The sequence below is a fragment of the Papio anubis genome, chromosome 4 (assembly GCF_008728515.1).
Source record: "Papio anubis isolate 15944 chromosome 4, Panubis1.0, whole genome shotgun sequence".
Lineage (NCBI taxonomy): Eukaryota > Metazoa > Chordata > Mammalia > Primates > Cercopithecidae > Papio > Papio anubis.
This window is the reverse complement of record NC_044979.1, coordinates 89,055,541-89,081,309: the sequence shown is the minus strand read 5'-3', so window position 1 is coordinate 89,081,309 and position 25,769 is coordinate 89,055,541. Positions and strand designations below refer to the sequence as shown.

Sequence of the window (25,769 nt, the reverse complement as noted above, 5' to 3'; positions counted from 1 at the left end):
AGTCATTAAAATTCTTGCCCAAATAGATTGGGGGAAAAATCAGAATCAGGGTTATTGTACTGACAATCAAGTTACTACACTGACAAACTATTGAAATTATTCAGATTGGGTCTGCCTGCATCCTACCTACATGTGGTTGATGTAGGGTGATATCAACACAGCAATAAAGAAATATGTCTGGTCAATAGCAGTGACATAAGTCTAATAAATCTTATGAGAGTAACAGGAAGACCAAGAGGTAAAGGGAACAGTCATGGTCATCAGCTCGCATGAGATATTGCAGGAATTCCTTGAATAAGGTAAGAGGGACCAGTGAGCCAGACTCTGAGATCATTACTGTAGCTATTATTCTATTAACTGAGTTTTTATCCTTTTGGAGAAATGTAGGTTAAACAATACATCAGCCAATGAATGAAAGGAGGAAGAGGCCTCTGTTCCGTATCAAAGAGAAGAAGCCTCTGTTTCATATCAAGCCCAAATAGTATCCTATAATTTCCATGGTGCTAAACCATGGACAGTTTGCACATGATACATTTAAACATCTATGGCAATCACCAACTAAGTAATTAAAAATGAACCTAAAAATAAATGGAAGAAGGCATAGTGGTCTATTGGAAAGAGGATAATGAATGCAATTTGTTGGATAATTCAGATTATTGATATTCTTGTTTAATCATTAAGGTAAGTTTGTAGATATACAACATAATGAGAAAACAGAACCACATAGTAGAGTTAGGAAAATACCATATACATTGAAAAGTGCATGTCAAACGAAAGTTCTAACAACATTGAAAGGAAGTTTGTTCAGGGCTGTATTTGTAGTGTTTCAACATAATGTCCGTAGTTTGGATATCAATTGTTATGAAGAAGGCTTGGCTCACATTAAATGCCAAAAATCTTGTTTACTTGCCCCCATTTCTGCAAGTAAGTTTAAATTTGACAGTCAAATTTGGTAAGCCCTGTTTCACTTTGTGTGTCTTAGTATTCTTCTCTTTGTTTGCTTTTTTAATCTCTTCTTCCTTTAATCTGCTAATTTTATATTTTTCAATATTTTCTTAATTTTTTGTTTTATTAAAGAGATTTTGTATGATACTCTTTTCCAAATGTTGACTTTTCTGCTAACAAGACCTGTTTCACATTATGTAGCTGTGGTGTGCCGGTAAATGTTTAACTGCTAACTGTCCAAGAAGTAGTCCTAATTTGTAGCATTTGCTGATTTCTGTGGTGTAAATATTCCCACCATGGCCTGTTTCAGGCTACTAATGTGATGTTATTGAACTTAGATTTAAGCAGAGACACACACAATTGGCTTTCACAAGTCATTTACAGTCGGTTCCAGCATATTGTGATTAGAGTATAATTTTGTTTATTGATTATCTGGGAAAATTGCTAAAAGTTATTTTCATAATAAGCTTTGTTTTCTTCTATGAGCTTCTGCCATCTCCATACACACAAAAAAATACACTGTTTTGTTGCTGTTGTTTCACTCCAAAGCTTGGGATTCATTTGTTTAAAGCTTCCATATTTTTTTCACAGAAATTCTAATTCCTTATGATATTCCATTACCCAGATTCAGACTCAAAAGGTACTTTTATTCTACTCAACATACCTCTCCTCTACCAAAAACAAAATGAACAAATCCAAACAGAGCCATCCACAGTTCTAAGAAGTCTTAATGTCTTTATCTATGCCTTCCCATTACATGATAATCTTTTCCTTAGATATTAGCTCATATTAGTCTGTTTTTTTTATTCAAGACCAATTAAATATTAAAATATTCCTCCATCTCTATAGTTAAAAACAATGGTTTTATGTTATATTCCCAATGCACTTTGTTTTACTTTTACTTATATTAAAACTTTTGGGCACAAAATACATGCCCAATAAAAGAGGAATGAATGGACAGATAAAAGAATCATTACATGTTTGTTTCACCATGGCAAAGAACTGCTTTCTTTCTTTCATTGGTTTTTTGGTTTTTTTTTGAGGACCCAGGTCTCGCTCTCACCCAGGCTGGAGTGCAGTGGCGCGTCCTGCGGCTCACTACAAGCTCCGCCCTCCCGGGTTCACGCCATTCCTGCACCTCCCAGCCTCCCGAGTAGCTGGGACCACAAGCCCACAACCGGCCCGGCTAGTGCATTTTTTAGTAGAGACGGGGTTTCACCGTGGTCTCGATCTCCTGACCTTGTGATCCACCCGCCTCGGCCTCCCAAAGTGCTGGGATTACAGGCGTGAGCCACCGCGCCCGGCATCTTTCTTTCATTGGTTACCATAACCTATGAAATGTCCAGGTTCCTGGCCCATATTCTCCTTAACATTCTCTGAAAAACCTAAAGACTATACAGAAAATTTATATAATGAAGTTTTGAATTATCCAAACAACCTCCACTTAACTTGGCATTTGATAAAACATATAAACAAAAAAAATCCACAATCGATTTGGCTCTGCCTTGTTGAATACAAGAAATGCAACATCATAGACCACATCCACACTGAAAAGTATCTTCAAATAATATTTTTCCCAAACAGTTTTATTCTCTTTAGGTTATCCATACATTCTCTTTCAGAGTATGGTGAGCTTTCAAAGTTTAAAAGAAAACCATAGAAAAACATTATTCTGACATATCATACATTGTCCTTGTATTCAGTTCCTCCTTCCTTTACTCATGAATGGCAACTATTTAGGAGCTTGTAAGCTTTCCCAGATTCACACCAATTCCCCAATGGACTAAGCCTCAGCCATACATAATCTAAAGGATGAAAAAGATGGCAAAACAACTTCCCCATTCGGAATCCAATGCAAACAAACCCCTGATGAGCAACTTGGACAACAACATCTCAAGAGTTCACCTCAGGGGTGGTTGTCAACACTTACTAGAGTCAATTCAAGAGACTATTTCAGCAGCTTTAGAGCAAAACGTCATCTTTAAAAGATTATCAACAAACACGATCACTAAGTTTAGCCACTGTTTGTGAAATTCAAGTCAAATGAAAGCAGCTGAGCATACTCAACAGGCGATAGCAGTTATTAAAAAGAAAGTGGAGAGAGGGAGGGAGAAAGGGAGAGAGGGTTGAAGGGAGTGAGGAAGTGAAGAATAACGAGAGGGAGGCAGGGAGGGAAAGAAAGAAAAGAAAAGAAAAAAAAGAGACAAAAAAGAAATCAGAAGCCAAATTTTTAAAAGAATGAGGGAAATCAAAACATGCTATATGCTCCAAGTGTAAATGCTGAACGGTACTAGAGGCTTTAGCATAATTTCAATAGCTTCCAGATCTATCACAATTTGTTTTGCTTTTTCCTCTAACAAGCTTAGAAATCATCATTTATTTGGTATTGACAGGTGATCTTCTAATGGCCATGTTCTCAACTCACTACCCAAGGCTTCTACTACTACATGTCCTCTCCTTTCTTCGACTTGCTTGAAGTTTTTCAATGTTTTTGTTTTAGATTCCGTAGGAATGGAAACTGCTTAAAGCTTTTCTCACCTCTTGGGAAAATTTCTTTCAGAGGAAGTAACCCGGGGTGCCACTAATTGGCTTTGCATAACAGTAGGCAAATTTGGCCTTAAAGCAACTGTGACACTGTTTGCCAATCAGCTCAAATACAGATTACCAAAATCAGATTTTCTGGGAACTTCACAGATGTTTCTATTATGAATTCTAAAAACTATGTGGCTGTTGACACAAGTATCCCTAATGCCTTTCCAAGCAACTTAATGATTCTTCTCATTTAAATATTCACTTCAATTTCTTGCAAACCCCAAGCTGGTGCTTCTAAGTGCTTCATTTAAAAAGATCAAAAATATTCATCATGCACTGATTGGACCGATAAATCTAAGTTCTAAACTTTGCCAAGAAAAAGAAAAAAAATGGACTTCTGGTATGTCTTCAAAATTAGTTGCCTCTAGGAGTTTCCTGTACCATGCTCAAATTAGTTTTAATCCAATAGTATACTATTTTGACTAACCTTGTACATATTTCTTAAAAGAATAATTAAGAGATGTTTTGCTAAGTAGATCATTTTCATGATAAAGATATTTAAAAAGAAGAAAATGCCTGTTTTGGGTACAACACTCAGATAACTAAAATTTTTAAAAATCAAGTTTTTTGGTACGCATCTATGTGTCCACACAGATGCAGAGCTAACGGTTCCTGCTGATTTTATAATTACTTTGGGTTATGTAATACATATTATTCTGCTGATAATAAGTCCTAAGAAGCAAAATTTTGCTGTATTGATATGGCCTGGCCAAAAACAACAAGGGAAAGAAATAGCATTCAAAAAACTGGCAAAATGTTTATGAATTCTAATCCTCCGCACATGAATAAATACATCTGACAAAGAGCAGAGGCCCTCAGAAAGGCCCCTCTTGACCTTTCTAATGTGAGTTCAATTGCATGTTCAGTGTTGAGAAACTCAAGTGGGTTCTGCCAATGTTTTAAGTTCAAGCTTTACTACATTTTGTTATTTGTAAAAGTGAAATCCCAGATAATGAGTTATAATTGCTCTATTAATCACTGAATAAAGGGTTTGGAGGGAAACTGGGATTTGAAATCACAATAGGTGGTATCTGAAAGACATTCTTTTGTATTTTCTCACCTATAGCTTACCATACAAAACTACTGTGAAAACTGCATATATGCACTTTTTTAAAAATGATGAGGTACATGCAATATGCCTTATATATTACTTCTCTAAAAGTATGAAATTTAAAACTTCAGTGTAGTCATAATGATCTTTGACCTTGAAAAAAATGCAGAAAACCAGGCCTTGGATTATAAATTATATTGTCAATGAAAGTGAGAAGAACTCTCCATTCTTTAATGCGTTTTATGTATTATATTTTCATTTCCTTTTTCCAAATGAATTATAATGTAAAACACACTTGTATTTTTCTTTAATTTTTCACTTTTAATAATCTTTCTTTTTCTTAACTTTGTTCTTCCATATTCTGATAGACCTGACAACAAAATTTACCTTTCAAAAATTCAATAATCCCATATTCATTGTTACCCTTAAAGTATCTACTGGGAAATCTATATTCTTATTTATGTTCTCAAGAAAGTTTAATACAAAAAATATAGAAAGGTATACATTATTTAAACCTCCCTTCCTTTAGTTTATACTGAAAATTTTTAGGTTGCGCTTATGCAACTGAAGATCACCAAAAAAAAGGGACAAGCTGGTATTTAGGGCATCATAATAACTAACTCAAATTTACCATAAGACATACATATTAATTAGTAAGTTCAATAGTCAATATAGCCAAAAATAATCATTTCAGTTAGCACTTACTGGAAATTTTAGCAATCTAAACACTCACACGGTCAGGTTTAATATTTTCCAGTGATACCTTTATTCCTTTCTCTTTCTCAGGCATGGTCTTTCTAAACATGTACAGAAAAGGCACAGGTCTCAAACTTTAAATCAGGTGACATCATTGTCATTCTTTCTGTGTTCTGGTCTCCAATTAATTTCCCTTTCCTTCCTAGGCCTAAGGCTCTGACTATCTTTTGCAATATGCAGTAGATTATAAATGTTCAAACTCTCACCAATTGGTGATATTCAAACAGATGCCACCAGGGTAGCCAACAACTGCAGTATTCACTCTCGTTTTTCTGTCTTTTTGGAAGTCATTCATAAATTTAAAAGGGTGGTTTTAATATTTAATTCAGAATTTTGAATCCCTCCCTCCCTCCCTTCCTCCCTTCCTCGTCTCGCTCTGTCACCCAGGCTGGAGTGCAGTGGCGCCATCTCGGCTCACTGCAAACTCCGCCTCCCGGGTTCCCGCGATTCTCCTGCCTCAGCCTCCCGAGTAACCGGGACTACAGGCGCCCGCCACCGCGCTGGCTAATTTTTTGTATATTTAGTAGAGACGGGGTTTCACCATGTTAGCCAGGACAGTCTGCATCTCCTGACCTCGTGATCCACCCGCCTCGGCCTCCCAAAGTGCTGGGATTACAGGCATGAGCCACCGCGCCCAGCCAGCAAGATATTTTCATACAGGAGTATTTAAGAATATGTACTCTCTCATATTGCCATAAATTTTAATGTCACTAATTGCTCTATAAAAGCAGTCTATTTCATCTCCATGAAAAGCACATGTACTAAAATGACCAGAGTTCTCCCAGTCAAAAGGGCATAGAATGGCAGCAAGGTACAAAACACACTTTGCTTTACAGTAAACACAGATAAATTAAGAAAAACATGTTAACTTCACACAATTGAATCTGTTCTGAAACATAATCATTTCTTAAAGAAGGAGATCATAGGAGAGATCACTCCATCCTCATTGGAAATGTTGGGTTAAGAGCAAAAGATTTTATAAGAGTATAGAGACAGAATCTCATTTGAATGCATGTGTTCAAAGAAAGGCAGTAAAATCCCTGATTTCCTTCCACATAGGCAGAAAAGTGGTTGGCTTTTGCACTCAGGTAACATTTCTTTCTGGCTAGGTCAATTATCCATGGAGCCACAAATCCACAGTTCATTCTGATTGTCTGCACATCTGTGTAAACCTTTATAATGCAAATATTAATATCAATATGCTTCTGTAACATGTTTCTATATTTAAAATCAAATAAGTGATTTCGGAATACAGGGGACTATGCAAAAAATCTTATCTAGGGGGCAAAAAAGCACCCCAACATCAACTTATAAAGTAAAAATAGCATTTATTTCTCGCACTCCATTACTACTACAAAAAGTAAAAGAATACTCAACATTCTGTTTGACATTATTGACTTACAGGCATCTCAGAAAGACACTAACATTTTAGAAAATTTTACACACCTTGAATTGTGTGTGATCTGAAACAGCAGTACTTTGTTGACACTAATCATTAGATAATTACATCCTTTGGGTTATTGTGCCGTCTAAAATTAATAAGACAGCCGGGCGCGGTGGCTCATGCCTGTAATTCCAGCACTTTGGGAGGCCGAGGCGGGTAGATCACAAGGTCAGGAGTTCGAGACCAGCCTAGCCAACATGGTGACAACCCGTCTCTACTAAAAATACAAAAATTAGCTGGGCATGATGGTGCACACCTGTAATCCCAGTTACTTGGGTGACTGAGGCAGGAGAATTACTTGAATCAAGGAGGCGGAGGTTGCAGTGAGCCGAGATCACACCAATGCACTCCAGCATGGGCGACAGAGTGAGACTCTGTCTCAGGAAAAAATAAAATAAAAATAACAAGAGTAAAGTATTTGAGCAATGCTTAAGTTTTCTCTCTCATATTTTTTCTTCAAATTAACAATGTACATTTTTACTTCAATAAATATGAAAAATATTCATGTGGAAACACTGCAGGTTTATAAAATAATGACAATAAGAACTATATGTTCTATGTGCAGAAGAAAAGGTACATTTTGTTTCATAAATACTATAGGCAAAGGCATGCATTACAGTTAAAAATGATATGAATGATAGATTTTTAAAAAGATTTTGTGTATGTTTATCTAATAAGCAAAATCATATTGCAAATTCATAAAAGGCAAAATGCGTATGATAGTCCTAACACTACTGTATAATCACTACAGAAAATGAGTTAATGGATAATATTAATGAATACATAGAAACTGAAATATTTGCTGAATTGCAACTAATTGGTTGAAAATGTTGCCATGAGCTGGAAGTGAACCTCATAGCAATTGGATCTGAATTCTGCAGAGTAGTCAGAAAATATGTTGCAATGTAGCCATCTCATGTGAAAGAAAAAATAATGGTCTTTGGCCATTTAGATTCATGTTCATATCTTGGATCTTATAATACATTCTGACTACATGACTTTGGATGGATTTCTCAACATTTTTGAGACTCATTCTCACCATCTGTAAGATGGAAATACCTATCTCTTAGCATAAAGAACTCTTAAATGTTGACAAAAATAGTTTACCAATTTTTAAAATAGTTTTTTTTTTTTTCCAGAAATAACATAATCCTACAAGAAACCTCCAGACATTTTTAAAAGTTTTATTTCTTATTCAATGTTTCCATACTCATTGGTTGGGTCAGTAGACAAAACGTTCTTCTTATTTTTGAGCTCTGTGGCTAACCTGATTGAAGGGAGTGAGTGCTATGTGGATTCTATACCTGGAATAACACTGTAGTATATGAGAACATGTAAACTTATCTTATCTAAGGCTTACCTTCTTTCTTAATAGTAAGAGCAATGTTAAGCTTTCTGAGTATGCAGAATTTTTTTTTTTTTTTAGTTTAAAAATATACATGCATACATCCCTGAATCTTTACCCCTGCCCTTTTGTACTTTTACTTTTTTACCTCATTTCCTAGAAGCGCATTTACACAGGCTTCTGATGCGTCACAGATGGCTGTGAGATCATGTCCTCCTTCTAGAGCCAACACCACACGTCCATCAGCCAACGTCATCAATTGCTTCGTCAAATGACCAAAACCTACCATAATACAAACAGAATATTTCAAAGTATTAAATCAAGAGAAAATGATCACTAGAATCTAACGTTGATTGAACACATATTTCGAGTAAGTCATTACTAAGCATTTTCTGTGTGCTAATTCATTCAATACTCAAAATAACTTTATGGATTAGGTCCTATTATTATCTCTATTTTACAGATAACGGACCCAAAGCCCAAGATCTCACAGCTAAGAAGTATCACAACCAAGACTGGCACCAATCTGGCTCTTCACCAGTGCACAGCGCTGCTTTTCATAACACAGTCTGTACATACCTGGACAAAAAAAACTGAATATGATTCAGCCGGTGTTAACAAGGTAAACTGTTCCATTTGCTTGCCATATGCTTCCTGTCTCCATCATCGGCCTTTATTATAGAAAGTTTTCTATGCCCCCAATTGCTATCTATTACAAATTTATATTATCTAACATAATTATTTACATTATCTAATGTAATATAAAATCTATTACATTAGATTTTTATAAGCATTATTTTATTGTGAAAACTTTGATAAATGCAAAATATGAATAACATCTATACATGTTATAAAATACAATAATATGACAAATATCTGCTTTTTTACCTTCCAACTTACAGAAAATTAAGTTAGCAACACTTTTTAAACCCCCATGTGCCTCTCCCTGATAGTAGCTATCCTCCTCCTTGTGAGAGATCAGGATCCTGAGTTTATAATTCCATTGCTTTCCTTTGTTTAATTTCCTTGTTTTTGAACTTTATAAAAATGGTTTCAAAGTTTTGCAACTTACTAATTTCATGTATTTTGTTAGCTCATCTCTGTTGATGCCTGTAGCTATAGTTTTTTTGCTGTCTAGTAGGCCATTATATGTCAACAGAGGTTATCTACCCGTTCTTCTATTGACAGAGAGTTGGTTTTCCTGTTATCACCAAATTCCAGGTTTTTTACCATTACAAATAATGTCACCATGAACATTCTTACGCGGGTCTTCTGGTGCACATATGCACATGTGAAATGGAATTGTTGAGTCTTAAAATCTGCTAAATAATGCCAGATTATTTCCAAAGGGCTATTACCAAGCCCCACTCTCAGAAACAGTATATGTAAGAGTTCCAGTTAAGTCACATCCTTACCAACATTTGGTATGATTTGCTAAGTGGGTGGTAAAAAAAAATGGCATCTTATTGTAGTTTCATTCAGTATAAGAGGGGAGCTTTCTATTTCTAATTTAACTTAGAGATTTCATTACAAATGTAATTTAATCTAATTATTTCTTTACACAGATAGACTTTTCCCCATAATTTGACAGTGTTGTTAGTTACATTAATTAATATTTCAAATATGAAGCCATCACTGCATTTAGGAAGTAAAATAAGCTTGGTCATAATATATAATCTTTTTAATACACACCTGGATTTGTTTTGCTAATACTTTGTTTTAAGATATTTTTTGAGTATATTCATGAATGGGGTTAATCTGTAATTTTCCATTCTTATATTGACCATAATGAATTTTGATGTGGTTGGGACTCTCTGTTTTTATTATCTGATGCCAGAATGTCAGGGAGAAATCTCCTATGAAACCATTAGGGTCTTGTGTTCACTTTGAAGAAGATTTTTAAGTATTGATTGAATTTTTAAGGGATTATATGACTACACCTGCTTTCTATATCGTCCTAAGTTATATTTTTACAGGAGTTTCCTTCTTTTATTTCAGTGTTTGAATTTGCTGAAATAAAATATTTGTTTATTATATTATTTTGAAATTCCACATAGATGTAGGTGGATATTGTCTGTAAATATTTCCTTGATCTCTTTTACGTTGTCTTTCATATTTTCCATCTCTCTCTTTCCTCCATTATGTATATTTTTGATTCAGAGATGTCTTCCAGACTCCCTCTTCAGAGACCTCTAATCTGCTACATCACACCTTTAGTGATATTTTCATTTCTGTGATTATATTATTTAACTCTAGAATTCTGATTTTGTTCTATTTCATGACTTATTGGTCATTATTATACTTTCTTAACTCCTTGTTTATGTTTTTATTTCTTCCTTTATTTATTTCAGCATAATTATTTTGTATTCTGCAACTGACTTTTGAAATCTTTTGGCTTAGTTTGCTCTCTGTTGTTTTTGCTGCTTCATGTTCATGCTGCCTTTATTCTCCCGTTTTTAAAATTTTTACTAATTTATTTAATTTGTGGAGTCCTTTGAGCTTGTATTCATTGTAACTTTATATGTGAAAAATATTTGAAGCCTGGTGCAATGGACTGAATGTCACAACCCCCCAAAATTTATATGTGGAAATTCTAAACTCCAATGTGATGTTTTTGAGAGGCAGCCTTTGGTAATTAGGTAGAGTCCTCATGAATGAGATCAGTACCCTTACAAAAGGGACCCCAGAGAGTCCTCTAGCTCTCTTGTTGTCTTCTAAGGATCCAAGGAGAGGCTGGCACTCTTTAATTCAGATTAAGTAGAGTCCTCATGGATGAGATTAGTACCCTTACAAAAGGGACCCAGAGAGTCCTCTAGTTCTCTTGTCGCTTTCTAAGGATCCAAGGAGAAGTTGGCAGTCTTTACTCCAGAAGGCCCTCACCAGAACCTGACCATGCGGGCAAGCTGATCTCAGACTTACAGTAACCAGAACTGTGAGAAATAAATTTCTGTTGTTGATAAGCTATCAGTCTATTATACTTTGATACAGCAGCCTGAACTAAGACACCAGGGTTGAATGTGATATCTGTCTTTCAAATCTGGCTCAAGTGTGATATTGTTTGCTTTTGCTGGATATCTGGGACACTACCATCTAGGATCTATTTTAAATTCTTATATTGCAAGACTGGTTGTGGAGTTTGCTGTTGTTGTTTGCACATGTATATCATAAATATGGACCTTAAAACTTTATTATAAATTCTCATAGAGAAGAAAGTCAGGGCGTCTTTTCTTTTCTTTTCTTTTTTTTCCCTTCCCTCCTTCCTTCCTTCCTTCCTTCCTTCCTTCCTTCCTTCCTTCCTTCCTTCCTTCCTTCCTTCCTTCCTTCCTTCTTTTCTTTCTTTCTTTCTTTCTTTCTTTCTTTCTTTCTTTCTTTCTTTCTTTCTTTCTTTCTTTCTTTCTTTCTTCTTTCCTTCCTTTCTTTCTTTCTTTCTCTCTTTCTCTCTTATATTCTTTCTCTCTTTTCTCTGAAACTTTCTTTTGGAAATTCCCTTTATTGATGGCAAAAGCTAAGATAGATGTGTTGTTTTATTTAGGAACATTTTCTTTTCCAAAGTGTTGGCCCTTTGTCATTCTTTCTTTATTCTGGTCTCCAATTAAATTCCCTTCCATTCTTAGGCCCAAGCCTCTGACCCTTTTTTACAATATGCAGTAGATTATTAATATTCCAACTCTGATCAATTGGAGAATCTGGTATAGATGCCCCCAGGGTGGTCAACAACTTCAGGATTTACTCTCCTTTTTCTATCTTTTGGAAGTCAACCATAAATTTAAAAGGATGATTTTAATATTTAATTCAGCATTTTGAGATATTTACACATGAAAGTGTTTAAGAATATGTAATGTCTCATATTGCCAAATTTGAATGCTTTTCATTCAACATTTAGAAAAAATTTACATGGCATCCAACCTGTCCAATTTCAGGGGCAATTGCCAAAAGGTAGGGTAAATAAAAATAAATAAAAACGTGTTCCAATAGAACATTTCATTTTTTATATGCTTTGTGAACTTACAGTGAAAAAACATTTAATTTTTAAATCAATTGAATTTTTTTATAATTCATAGATTTTATTTTTTAGAGCAGTTTTGTATTTACAGAAAAACTGAGCAGGAAGTACAACAAGTTCCCATATCCAGTCCCTTTCTTTCTATATTATTCACATTTTGTATTATTTTGGTACATTTGTTATGACTGATAAGCCAGTACTGATGCATTATTATTAACTAAAGTACAGTTGAGGTTCACACTTTGTGTTGTACATTCTATGGGTTTTGACAAATGCATAATGGCATGTATCCACCATTACACTATCAGACAGAATTGCTGACTGCCCTGAAAATTTCCTGTGATCTACCTATTCGTCCTCCCTCTCTGCCCCTCAACCCCTGGCAACCAATGATCGTTTAATTATCATAGTCTTTTGTTTGAAAAGAAAATAAATTCTCAAGGTGTGTTTGGTAGAATTTAATGAAAGCCTATAAAATCATCAGATAATGAGAATCTGAAACTAAATTAGGTTACTCCTATTTTGAACAATAAAATAAAACATTAATCCTAGTAATGCCTTAAGATAATCCGTTTGGTAAACAACTGCCTAGAAGATTTTCCCCTCTAGTCTAGCACTTGAGGTTCACCATGAACAGGATGAGTTAATCTCCCCAATATCTTGAAGCACTTTAATGTTGATTTTAACCACTTAACTACTATTTGGATGGAAGTCAAATTAGTCACTTTACAATTATCCCATGTTTTAAAATTCTTCACAAAAATTCATTCTAAAAAGGACTTAAAATTAGTTAAAAACTGTTATCAAGCATTTTAGTATTTCTCAATTCCTATGGACCTCATTATGATGCCAATAAGAATCTTTTACCCAGGCCACTTAGGAATGAGGCTGTCCACACTAAACTACCTTATTACCTGATGACAATAAAAAGAATGATAAACATTCAGAAAAGAAGTAATGCAAAATTTTGATCCCTAACGCTCAAAAATGTTCTTTCCCTAAGCCAAGATTAATAGCACATAGTAATTAGTATCATTCTTGAAAATTTATGTAAAAAACCTAATATGTAAGGATACATTTCTGTTAATCATATTGTTAAATATTCTAGACAGCTTTTTCTGTAACCTAAACCAGGGCTACAGTGATAATTTTAAAAGGTATGATAAATCAAGCCAGAAATCTTACTAATAATTTCTAGTAATTTAGAATTCAATTATCTAAAGTCACTACAGAACAAATCAAATCACTGGATTAAAAAAGAAAGAGAGAGAGAGATCCAAATCTGGTTTAAGTTCACTCTTTCCTCTGGGAATGAAAAAAGTACCATAAAATGCCAAATTTAGATGGGATAGTAAAAAGTGGAAGGAAAGAGTGGAATGAAGTTAATCTTTGATCTCTATCCAAATTCCTCTTTCTTTTACCTACAGGGTTTATTTCCATTCACATGTTACCCATGTGATCTCTGCAGTCAGAGATTGAGGCAGCTGAACTCTGAGTTATGCATGCACAAAACATTCAAGTGATGTATAGAAATTTCTACAAGACCCATGCTCCTTCTTCAAATCAAAGTAAGCAATTCGAGATTTTTTTTATTATCCTGAATTCTGCTGTGTTCATTGTTACTGTACATATTAGAAACATTAAATATGCCAGCCAAGTGTGGTTACCAAGGTGAAGGTATTATTTTTCAGGACATATTAGATAAAAGTTTCAGTGGCATGTTATGTGTGTGTGTGTTGGAGCAGAGGATATATAACATTTTTAGTAAGCATGATTGCAAGTTTCATGTAATCGTATTTACTTCTAGCTTCATTAAAGACACAAAAGCTCATCCTACATCTCACAGTAAATTTAATAAAACCTTTAGAGTTGAAAAATTACAGCAGAGACCTTCCTCAAGTGGGGTTGAGTGTTTTGAGTGTGAGGGCTGATCGGCTAAGTGATTAAGTGGAAAACATGTTCCTATACCATGGTACCTTGTAGGCTCAAGCAATCACTGGACATAGAGATGGAATGGGGTTCTCAACATTCATGTAGGCCATCAGTTTCAGAACTGAGTGCAGAGCTGAGGGAGGAACCTGGATGCCTTGGGGAAGCCACATGTGCAGGCTCAGGTTAGTGACTGGTATTGGGATGCATTGACTAAAAATCAGCCTTAACAGTCATCCCTATTACCTGCATTGACTACAAAAGAATCTGTATATTTTATAGGTGTTGGTTTCTGCTAAGAAATCATATTGTGTCAGATACTTTTTTTTTTGTTTTTTTGAGATGGTGTCTCTCTCTGTCACCCAGGCTAGAGTGCAGTGGTGTGATCTTGGCTCACTGCAACCTCCACCTCCCGGGTTCAAGCGATTCTCCTGCCTCAGCCTCCCGAGTAGCTGGGACTACAGGCATACGCCACTATGCCCAGCTAATTTTTGTATTTTTAGTAGAGACAGGGTTTCACCATGTTGGTTGGCCAGGATGGTCTCGATCTCTTGACCTCGTGATCCACCCATCTCGGCCTCCCAAAGTGCTGGGATTACAGGCGTGAGCCACCGTGCTGGGCCATGTCAGACACTTTTAAAAAGATATTTGGTACCTTAAACTTTTACTTTAGAAAATATTTTAAAATGAGGCATCCATCAAACACCATAACTACTACTAAAGAATCCTACATGTAGCCTGGTTGTTTTAAAAATTGTCCATCAGCATTAAATTATAAGCATGAGAAGGATTCTACACTGTAATAAATCATTTCTTTTGATGACCAAGCAGAGCTGAACTGGTAACTACCAAGACCTTGACACCATTGAGAAAGAGAATTAGAAGGGCCTTTTCAGCATGAAATCCTCTGTTTGGTTCCATTAATTTAGTAGAAGCAAATTTAATATTTTTGATTATAAAAATTATCATTTTCAATTTGATTTCCTGATACTTTATAGGGGTTGGTTTCTGCTAAGAAATCATATTGTGTCAGTATTTTCTCTAGTTTAGAAGTTGTTTGAAATGAAAAGTTGCTCTAAGAAGGCTCAAAGATTAAACCTTACATATGTATTTAATAACCATGTCAGATGACACAAAAGGATTCATTCTTCAAGGTGGCATGTCTCAAATGCTTCTCTCTAACATTTCCAAATAGTTCCCAGAGAATGGTGGTAGTGAAAGGAAACAACCTTATCTAGCTTTATTTTAATTTTCATTTAAAAAAACAGTATTAAAAAAATTAATGCATTTTCATTGTAAGAAATTTGGAAAATGATAGAAAATAATAAATAAATAGTATAATATTATATAATAAACAGACTGTTGTGATATATCATATAAAGTGTTATCTTTTATCTGATAAATATATAAAATAAATGATAATCATAAAATAATTACAAATAATAATAAATACATAGTTCCATCAACCAGAAATAGCCAATTCTACCTTCGTGTGTTTCATGCTTCTTGTTGTATTTTCTAAATAAAACAGAATCATTCTGGTTTTTTTTAAACTGCATTTACAAATATCAAATAGTGGATAAATTTTTCATTTCTCTACAATATCATTTAAAATGTATCCATGCACCAACCAATTCTGTTTTTAGATATTTAAGTGTGTTCTTAGGTTTTTAGTTTAATATACAAGGTAGCAAATAATAGCCTAATGTATAATCAAAGTGACCAATGTATGTCAGTATTTATCTTATTCTAGTGTTATGTATTATTAGGGTTGGAAGAAGCCTTGCTCTTTTTATTGCTAACTTCTCTGTGTCACCAGAGCATGGGCTAGAACCTAAGTAGTAAAGCACGTAAAGCCAAAATGAGAACAAAGTTTATACAGTCAGGACTGTATAACTCTCCCACAAAGTCTGTTTCTATTACAAAATTGCAAATGGTGTTGGAAGTCTCTATGGAGGCCAAAACTGAGTTAATGCTGTAGTGGGTTGAACAGGGAATTGTCTCTAACCTACCATTTAGTTACTATTGCTATCCTGCCTCCCTGTAGTAAAACAGATCAGACCTTAGAATCAGCAGCCAATTCTCAGGGAAAGATACCTCGATCATGATTCATTTGGTTAATAAAGAAATGGTGACACACTGTGATCTATTGGATAAGTCATTTTACTTCTACTTAAACATTTGTTGACTTTGCTGATGCCAGTCTCCCATTCATGACAAGTCTTCCCTCAACTATTATTTTCTTTCTATTGAGGAAAGCCTCCAGTTAAAAAAAAGAAACAACAAAAATTATTCTGGCAACCTCCATCCTCAATCTGCCATTCAGCAGAGGCACTGGCATCCAGATAAGCAGAAGTGACAGCTTTTGAAATACTCAATGACACCTGATTTGTATTATTTTTGTAACTCTTCTATGGCTAAAAAGTCTCACTACCAATTTACTCATTTATTAACATGTCAATTACGTTTGGGCCTGAAATGTTTGTGTGGACTTCACCACACATTTAATATAGTAGGGATCAAAGGAGTCACACATTGTTGCCCTATTTTCATTTGAAATTAAATTTTTCTCATCCATTGGACTATCTTCTGTAGTTATACCCAGAAAGGATTACTGAAGAATGCACATCCAGGGAAGTCTAATTATAAAAACTGTAGCCATTTTCCTCCCCCTCTAAACCCTGTGGTCATTAAGTTACCATGTTATTCTTTAGGAAAATGCAGTCAGGCTCAAGTAGAGAGAGAAATTTGGGTAGCATGTGGCAGTCTCATGTATTGTGAGGCTCTCCAGCAGGACTTCAAAGCAGAATCTGATTGTTGCAGATGGGAAGAATGCTTTCCACAGAAATACCTTTTTAAGACTCATGGTGCTGTAATTCATATGGTAGGCACTTGTGATTCATTCCTGATGATGTTGGGATCATTTAACTCACAGAACCATTGTCGCTACCATAAAGTCCTTTCATCTGTAGCCAAAAAGGTTTATTTCATGCAAATGAAAAATTTTCATTAATGTGTCACCTTAATAATGGGCAAAGATATATATTTTCTGGTTATGTTTAAAATGTAAATTTATGAACATATTCTGAAGAGTCATTTCATGTTAAGATCTTTACTTATTTGATGTCCTAGGACTCTTTCCAAGTTCATTGAATCCGGAAATCAATTTTAGAAGAAATATGGAGATTATTATCATTAAATCTTTCAGTTGGCTTATTCCAAGCAGCCCTATAAATACTACATATGTTTTAAAGAAAGCATTTCCAACCACAGTAAAAATGCTTTTACTCTTCTAGTCAGTGATGCTCCAGGAGGTAAGTTTATATTCTCAGCACCTTTTGAAAGTAAATGTATATTTCGTTTGTATCCTAAACAAAGTCTGAAACAAGGGAATACTTCAATGCCATTACTTTTGTAAGACAAAATTGATCCTCAGAAATTCCTGAGAAAATAAATGGCAAGATGATTGACTGGAACTTTAGTTATCCATCCATCCATCCATCCATCCACTCACCCATCCCTTCATCCATCTATGATCCAACTACAAATCAACTATTATTTACTAAATACCTATGATGTGCCACAGTTTATACATAAATCTGATACTTCTATTGGATATGAGTTATTACAAACTCTATTTGAACCTCAGTTTTATTACCTACATATAAAATTAAATACTACTTATTTACCTCACAGGTTTGAAATGAATATTTAATTATTAAAGGCCAACTGCAAAATGGACACACAGTTTATCAAACAGAGTCTGGTGTATGGCAGGTGCTCAGTATTTATACTTTTTTTTTTTAAGAGATGAAGTCTCATTCTGTCACCCAGGCTGGAGTGCAGTGGCACCATCATAGCTCACCTAACCTAAAACCACAGGGCCCAAACAATCCTCCCACCTCAGTCTACCGACTAGCTTGGATTACATCGCACCATCACACCCTACTAATTTTTCAATTTTTTTCATAAGGACACGGTCTTACTATGTTGCCCAGACTGGTCTAGAACTCCTGGCCTGAAGCAATCCTCCTGCCTCGGCCTCCCAGAGTTCTGGAATTAGAGGTGTGAGCCACCATGCCTGGCCAGTATTTATACTTTTAATGAAAGCTTTTAATTTAACAATTATAGATCTAGATATTAATTTCAAGTTTATATATTCCAATTCTACCATTTTAAGAAGTGGATGAGGGGCCGGGCGCGGTGGCTCAAGCCTGTAATCCCAGCACTTTGGGAGGCCAAGACGGGCGGATCACGAGGTCAGGAGATCGAGACCATCCTGGCTAACATGGTGAAACCCCGTCTCTCCTAAAAAATACAAAAATCTAGCCGGGTGAGGTGGCGGGCACCTGTAGTCCCAGCTACTCGGGAGGCTGAGGCAGGAGAATGGCGTAAACCCGGGAGGCGGAGCTTGCAGTGAGCTGAGATCTGGCTACTGCACTCTAGCCTGGGTGACAGAGCGAGACTCCGTCTCAAAAAAAAAAAAAAAAAAAAAGAAGTGGATGAGGAAACTAAGGCGCATAGTGATACCAGAGAGCAATTTTTCGAGGAAAAGTAAAGAAGAGCAAGTAAAACATGAAAAATGTTATGCTTTTATGATATATCTGCTATAGAATATCTGTTTTCCTTTTGGAAGAATGTTTTTAAAAAAGACATTATGGCCAATAGAAGTAGAAAATCATGTTCAAAGATGGGGGTGAGGGTGAGGAGTGAGAGATGTGTGGGGAAGAAGTTCAAGACCAAATAAATATAATACACCAAATGAAAAAGTCTGAAGTCTTTCTGGACACGAACTCTTGCTTACATAGGTCTATGGGGAAAAAAGACATACTTAGCTAAAAAACTTAACTTATACAAAATTTCATTGATTTAGTTTTACACAGGGTAAAACTAAAACACCATGTCTTCAAGAGGACTCAAAAAATAATTGTGGTAGATCCATTCACTTAAGAGAAACCTACTGAGAAGCTACTATGTGATCAAGGAACTGTGCTGGCAATGAAGACACAATTAGGAGCCAAGCAAAGGTGTTCATTACCCTTATATGGTTTATAAATTAATGTTAGTGAGAGTTAATATAACCAGGCACCATGCTAAGTATTTGAAATGCATTATCTCATTTATTCATCACACAACTTCCCAAGTAATAAGAAAATTAACTTGCCCAAGCAACTAAGGTCAATCAATGACAAAGTTGGGATAAGAGGTTGGGTCTTGGGATAAGAGGTTGACTTTAGTGCCTGTCATCCAAACCACTCTTCTGAGGCTAAATCCAAGTAATATTGAAGTGCAAATTTAATGTATTAGTACTATAATCACTGTGCCGGTTATGCCTGAAAAATAATCCTCAAATGTTAATGACTGTAACCCATTCTTACTTAAGTTGTAACTTACAGTAGTGAAAACTGAAACATCCACTTCGATTTTCTTTTGCTATTTTTTCAGTTTGAAAAGGAAATATATCAACCCCTCAAAAAACTAATTCCTTTTCAAACTAACCCTTGCATCTAAGCTTGCATTTTAACTTGAGCATTGCATTAATTCATGGCAGTACTCCCAAAATTCAACTCAGGTTACGATGGCCATGGCAACACTTATAATTGACCATTGCCAAAAAGCTTATGCACTGATTTGCCATATTCATCCTCATGGTTTCTTCATACCTAATTGCTTTTTATAAATTGATATTGTCAACTGGCATAGTACCTGACACACAATAAGTTATCTGGTCTTTAAACAAACAAACAACAACAAAAATATTACTATTGAATCTCAATGTGTATATTCTTCATAAACAGATGATCATTCATCTTTAAAGTGCTAGATAAGTATCAGCTAAATTACACAGATTTGTTAAATGGTAGAAAAACAAACTATTGCCTTCTAAGGAAAATGGGGACAGGTCTCATTGCCAAAAGCATTCCGTGGAATTGCATTTCCCAAATGACCTGCGTTTTTCATTTCAAGACCAAAATACCTGATTTTAAAAGATAAGTATCTACCCTCTGGGCAAAACTGATGACTTCTTATTTTTCCTGCCGTAAGTCGAGGTTCAGAAACCATTCAAATTATAGGTTTCAAGCAATCATTTAATTTAGATTAAATTAGACAGCAATTGTATGTTAAATAAATATGAAATGGCTCTAAATGTATTTGTTTAAGAATTCCAGAATACATAAGCTTTTATTATACATTTGTTATTAATGATTTTAAAAATAAATCACCAGTTAATTGAAATGCTTAAAGAATATTTGCAAAAGAAAGTATAACATTTAGCAAACTTCATAAGAATCTAGTAAGCCCAATAGGATAGTTAGGATAGTTTTTTTTTTTAAACAGGCAATTCTCCAACATCAGTGCAGAAAATCTGCGGTACAAACATAACCAAGATCCTACACCATCTTTACAAATGCCATGATTCAACCTGTCAATATGGATAAAATAAAGACTTCTTTTCAAATATTATCACAGTGGTTTTGTTCTGTTTTAAGTCTATTCCCACCTGCCATTAAAAAAATCATTAATGTCCTCTTTTGAGAAATGTCTGTTCATATCCTTTGCCCACTTTTTGATGGGGTTGTTTGTTTTTTTCTTGTAAATTTGTTTGAGTTCTTTGTAGGTTCTGGATATTAGCCCTTTGTCAGATGAGTAGATTGCAAAAATTTTCTCCCATTCTGTAGGTTGCCTGTTCACTCTGATGGTAGTTTCTTTTGCTGTGCAGAAGCTTTTTAATTTAATTAGATCCCATTTGTCAATTTTGGCTTTTGCTGCCGTTGCTTTTGGTGTTTTAGACATGAAGTCTTTGCCCATGCCTATGTCCTGAATGGTACTACCTAGGTTTTCCTCTAGGGTTTTTATGGTATTAGGTCTAACATTTAAGTCTCTAATCCATCTTCATACAGCCAACAGACACATGTAAAAATGCTCATCATCACTGGCCATCAGAGAAATGCAAATCAAAACCACAATGAGATACCATCTCACACCAGTTAGAATGGCGATCATTAAAAAGTCAGGAAACAACAGGTGCTGGAGAGGATGTGGAGAAATAGGAACACTTTTACACTGTTGGTGGGATTGTAAACTAGTTCAACCATTATGGAAAACAGTATGGCGATTCCTCAAGGATCTAGAACTAGAAGTACCATATGACCCAGCCATCCCATTACTGGGTATATACCCAAAGGATTATAAATCATGCTGCTATAAAGACACATGCACACGTATGTTTATTGCGGCACTATTTACAATAGCAAAGACTTGGAATCAACCCAAATGTCCATCAGTGACAGACTGGATTAAGAAAATGTGGCACATATACACCATGGAATACTATGCAGCCATAAAAAAGGATGAGTTTGTGTCCTTTGTAGGGACATGGATGCAGGTGGAAACCATCATTCTTAGCAAACTATCACAAGAACAGAAAACCAAACACCGCATGTTCTCACTCATAGGTGGAACTGAACAATGAGATCACTTGGACTCGGGAAAGGGGACATCACACACTGGGGCCTATCATGGGGAGGGGGGAGGGGGGAGGGATAGCATTGGGAGTTATACCTGATGTAAATGACAAGTTGATGGGTGCTGACGAGTTGATGGGTGCAGTACACCAACATGGCACAAGTATACATATGTAACAAACCTGCACATTATGCACATGTACCCTAGAACTTAAAGTATAATAATAAAAAAAAAATCATTAAAAGAAAATAAAGACTGCCTCCAATTTCCATGAAATATTTCCATACAACTGTCATGTTTTGGGGAATAACATTACATATTCCATAGCATGTTGGATCATGGTTTTTAACTTGCATGATTTTCCTACTTTTCCAAGTTGGAGGTGTGGGATATGAAAAGGAATTCTTCCCTTGATTATGCCAGAGGTCTTTAATCTTAAGCCATAGTCTATTTGTGAATGAAGCCCAATATCCAACTTATATTAAATGCTATAAAACCTTCATAATGGTAAAAATAGAGTATTTCGGGTAAGGTGGTGACATTTTAGGTCAAACACTTCAAGACACTTAGGGGATCTGAGAGAAGATGACAAGATTGTGGAATTGAATGATGAGAGAGTGAGGTAAGCAGAGGCCAGATTCAGGATGGGGAGATCAAAGATGAAGAGAAGTTGCCAGGACTTTGGGGAATAGCTGGGTATGTACCAGAATAAATAAAAAAGCATGATGCTGGCCATTCTAGAACCATTCAAACTGAGAGGTCATGGACATCTTTCAACGAGGGTCTGTAATGAGATTAGGCAACTACTTTTCAAACCAAAGAAGCTTACAGATGCATTAGACTGGGAGGCAAGCTGGAATACACTAGGGATATGCAGCTGTTGGGTCTATTGCTCTACCCTTAGAATGTGAGTTCAGACTTTTCAAAAATAGTTAAAATTTCAGAATCTGGATATTAATGGATAGATGCATAAGATTAAAAGGTAGCACTTTATTAAATTGGGAACATCAGCATTTCACTTATCCCAGTCACAAGTGTTATAGCTTCAGAAAAAAAAATGGCAACTGGGTGTTCAAAATTACCTAATTAATAAGAGGTGACAAAGGAAATTCAAAGTGACTATTAAAGGAATAAAGCTTTTGTCACTATCACTATATGCCAAAAGAGTTGTGTAACTCATCCTAATAATTTCCAACTTCAGACAAATTCATTGAAGAGACATTACTTCTCTTAGGAGACACCCAGGTATTCTCTGCCAGCTGCTTAAACCCTCTGTAGAGATTTGTCAGTTTTTATTATCATAAAAATGTTAACTGCTTAGGAAAATTATCTTGTCTACCTTGGGAAGCATCAGCAATAGAGCCAGGGTGTCACCACTGATTCTGAATTTGGATAAAATTAGTCAATACTTACAAATGATATTAGTAACTAAATCTAACTCAGGTTCTATAACCTACCAGACAATTGGATGTGCCAATTCCCATCTCTGGGCTTTGCTTTGTTTCTCTAAGGGTCAAATATAAGTGTTAGACTAACTTACATTTCTTAAAGTGGAGTTAACCTCTGGTTAATCAGAATCACCTGGGTGTTTGTTAAAATGCAGATTCGTGAGCCTCATCCCAGATCAAGTTTGAATCTAAATCTGAATCCAAATCTCTGCATTTAAAGTCAGTTCCTCTATTGAGGTTTGAGTTTCTCCACTGAGGTCCTTCTACCTGCATTGAGGTTTGAAGGTCGTCTGACTACAAAATCTTAAAGACTTCCTTCTAGTTGTGTCATTTGAGTTGATCCTTTGACAACTTTTACAACTTTTTAGTAGTCAACAACTTAAGCCTACCAAAACAAAAACAAAAAACAGGTTTTGAACTGTTTATCAAAAAGATAAATAATAGAATACATTGTTACTCCAGGTTAGGACTTCCATGAAATTGTATGGGAGGTGGCATTTCATCCTGGTCTTTTACTTCTCCCCTGCATCCCAACCTCCCTTTCAAGTGGTCTTTTCTTCTTCCCTCTAATCCCTGTGAAATCTGCTTTGACACAATGAATTTACATCAACGAGTTGTTTTTATCAGGTAGTTTTAGATTTGGGAGACACATCTCAACATTTAAATGCTAATATTTGCAAAACTCATAGAAAAGTGCCTAACATTGTAAGACTTATGTAACTGCTCATTAATTCTAGAAAGATATGACATTTTTTTCTTCTCTAGGAAGATTGCTCAAGTGGAATTGTGTCCTGGCTCTCACAAAATATAGTCCTAAAGGAAACTATTTGCACACATTTAACCCCAAACTGGTTACCATCATATTGGTTGCTTTATGATGAATTATAAACAGTTAAATGCCAACATGATGAAAACCTTCCAAAAATGGTAAATAAATAGTTTAGGTATCATGATAAGGGGCAACTCCTTGGAAATGATAATTTGCAAAATGATACATAAGTGCCCTTCTGACCTTGTGCTTCTAATAATTAGAAATTTTTCTTGAAGTACATTAGCTATTCTTTATCATTAGGCCTTTACATTAATTGTGGCTTATTATTAATTAACTCAAGTATTTACTGAAAAAAGTTTTCTATGTTGTAATTACCTCTTTATTACTAACAACTTAAAAGGGCAAATGTTTGAGTTGCACAGAGGATCTGAAACATGTAATATTACTAAACAAAAGCAACTCGGGCTATATTGAACCAACCAGAGAACTAAATATGAGAGGCCGCTATTCTCAACAGAAAACAAGTGTTCAGGCCCCTAGGATTAAAACTAAATTTTTAAACAGAAGAACTCTCATTAATTCCACTGTCATCATTTAACTACAAGGAAAAGCAGGTTCATTGGATACTTCATCATTTCAGCTAGTTGATTCAATAGAATAACTTTAAGTTTTATTTCTGGTGAAAACAATGGAGGTGGCACCATTTGTAGGGCTATGCGGTCAAACGGTATGTGAATGCATTACCCAAGAGTATATTAATCTTTTAGTGGAGGAGAGAGACAATAAACGTGAAAAGGTAGTAAGACTGTGGTTATTTTGGTGGCTTGACTTAGGGGCAACTTTTAATGATCACCTGAAAAAAGTCTAAAATTCTTATGCCTATTCTTAACCTGAGTAGGAAAAGCTATAAAAATTATATATTAAGTGCACTATATAAAATAGTTCTAGAATAATACTCTGTTATTAACAGTTTTATCTCTCTTGCTTTATGAAACACTCTTCTCACCTGGCCTAGTGCCATCACATTCTTGGATTTCCCCCTTTCCCCTCCTTCCCCTCCATGTCAAACCGCCAGCTCCTCTACCTCCTTCCACCTGAGAAACGTGTATACTCCTCAGAGACTCTGGCCTCAGCACTCCATTCTCCTCTGCAAACACAGTTCATCAGTGAATGTTTTCACTGTCACAGTTATATCCATTACCACTGAACCAAAGACTGAAATCTCCTTTTCTTCCTACTCACCTTTTCTAGATCTTATCTCCAATCAGAAAGCATTTCTTTGTACATCTACTTGATTTTAATTGACTGTGTTTAAATATTATCCATTATCCATCATCCTCAGTTTCTCCTCCTGATGTCACTACTTTGGCCAATAGGTAATCAAGATTGTGAAACTTTCATGTCTTTCAATGCTAATGACACACTATCTCAAACTACCCAATGACAAATGAGCTTAAACTGCTCAGTTTGGTAATCAGGGCACCAATATGCCATTATTGTCTAAATGACTGCACTGAATAGGCTTTCCTTTGCATGTATTAGATAAGAGCATAGATGTGGGGGCCTGAATTTCATCTCTCTCACTGTCATCAGTGTCATCTCAAACACATTTTTAATTTCCCTGAGTCTCCCTTTCTTCTTCAATAAATCGGGATAATAATACACAAAGTTAAGGTGAATACATGAAAAAAATGCACTTATTTACTTTGCCCAATGCAAGGACACAGTAAAAGCAGCAAATGGTTGCTGGAGAACAAATGTGATCTCTTCACTCGTGTCCTTCTTTCCATCTGCTTTTCCTCCTCCTCTCATCCATGTCTAACTCACTACTCAAGAGCAACTCTGCTGCTCCTACCACAACATTCAGACAAGTATCTCTGATCACTAGACATTTTGCTTACAGAATTTACTCAATCAGATACTGTCTTTTTTCATATATACATGTCTTTTCTATTTTCAATTTTTTTTTTTTTTTTTTTTTTTTTGAGACAGAGTCTCGCTCTGTCGCCCAGGCTGG

The 25,769-nt window shown here is 35.4% G+C and overlaps 1 protein-coding gene across 1 annotated transcript in view; it reads right to left on the bottom strand.

Annotated features, from left to right (window-relative positions):
* The window catches only part of LOC116268674 (histone deacetylase 5-like), a 194,852-nt gene that overhangs the window by 47,771 nt on the left and 121,312 nt on the right, over positions 1-25,769 (bottom strand). Inside the window, exon 7 of the mRNA XM_031665859.1 lies at positions 8,282-8,415. Within this exon, the coding sequence (XP_031521719.1) occupies positions 8,282-8,415 (134 nt within the window). The remainder of the gene's footprint in view (positions 1-8,281; positions 8,416-25,769) is intronic.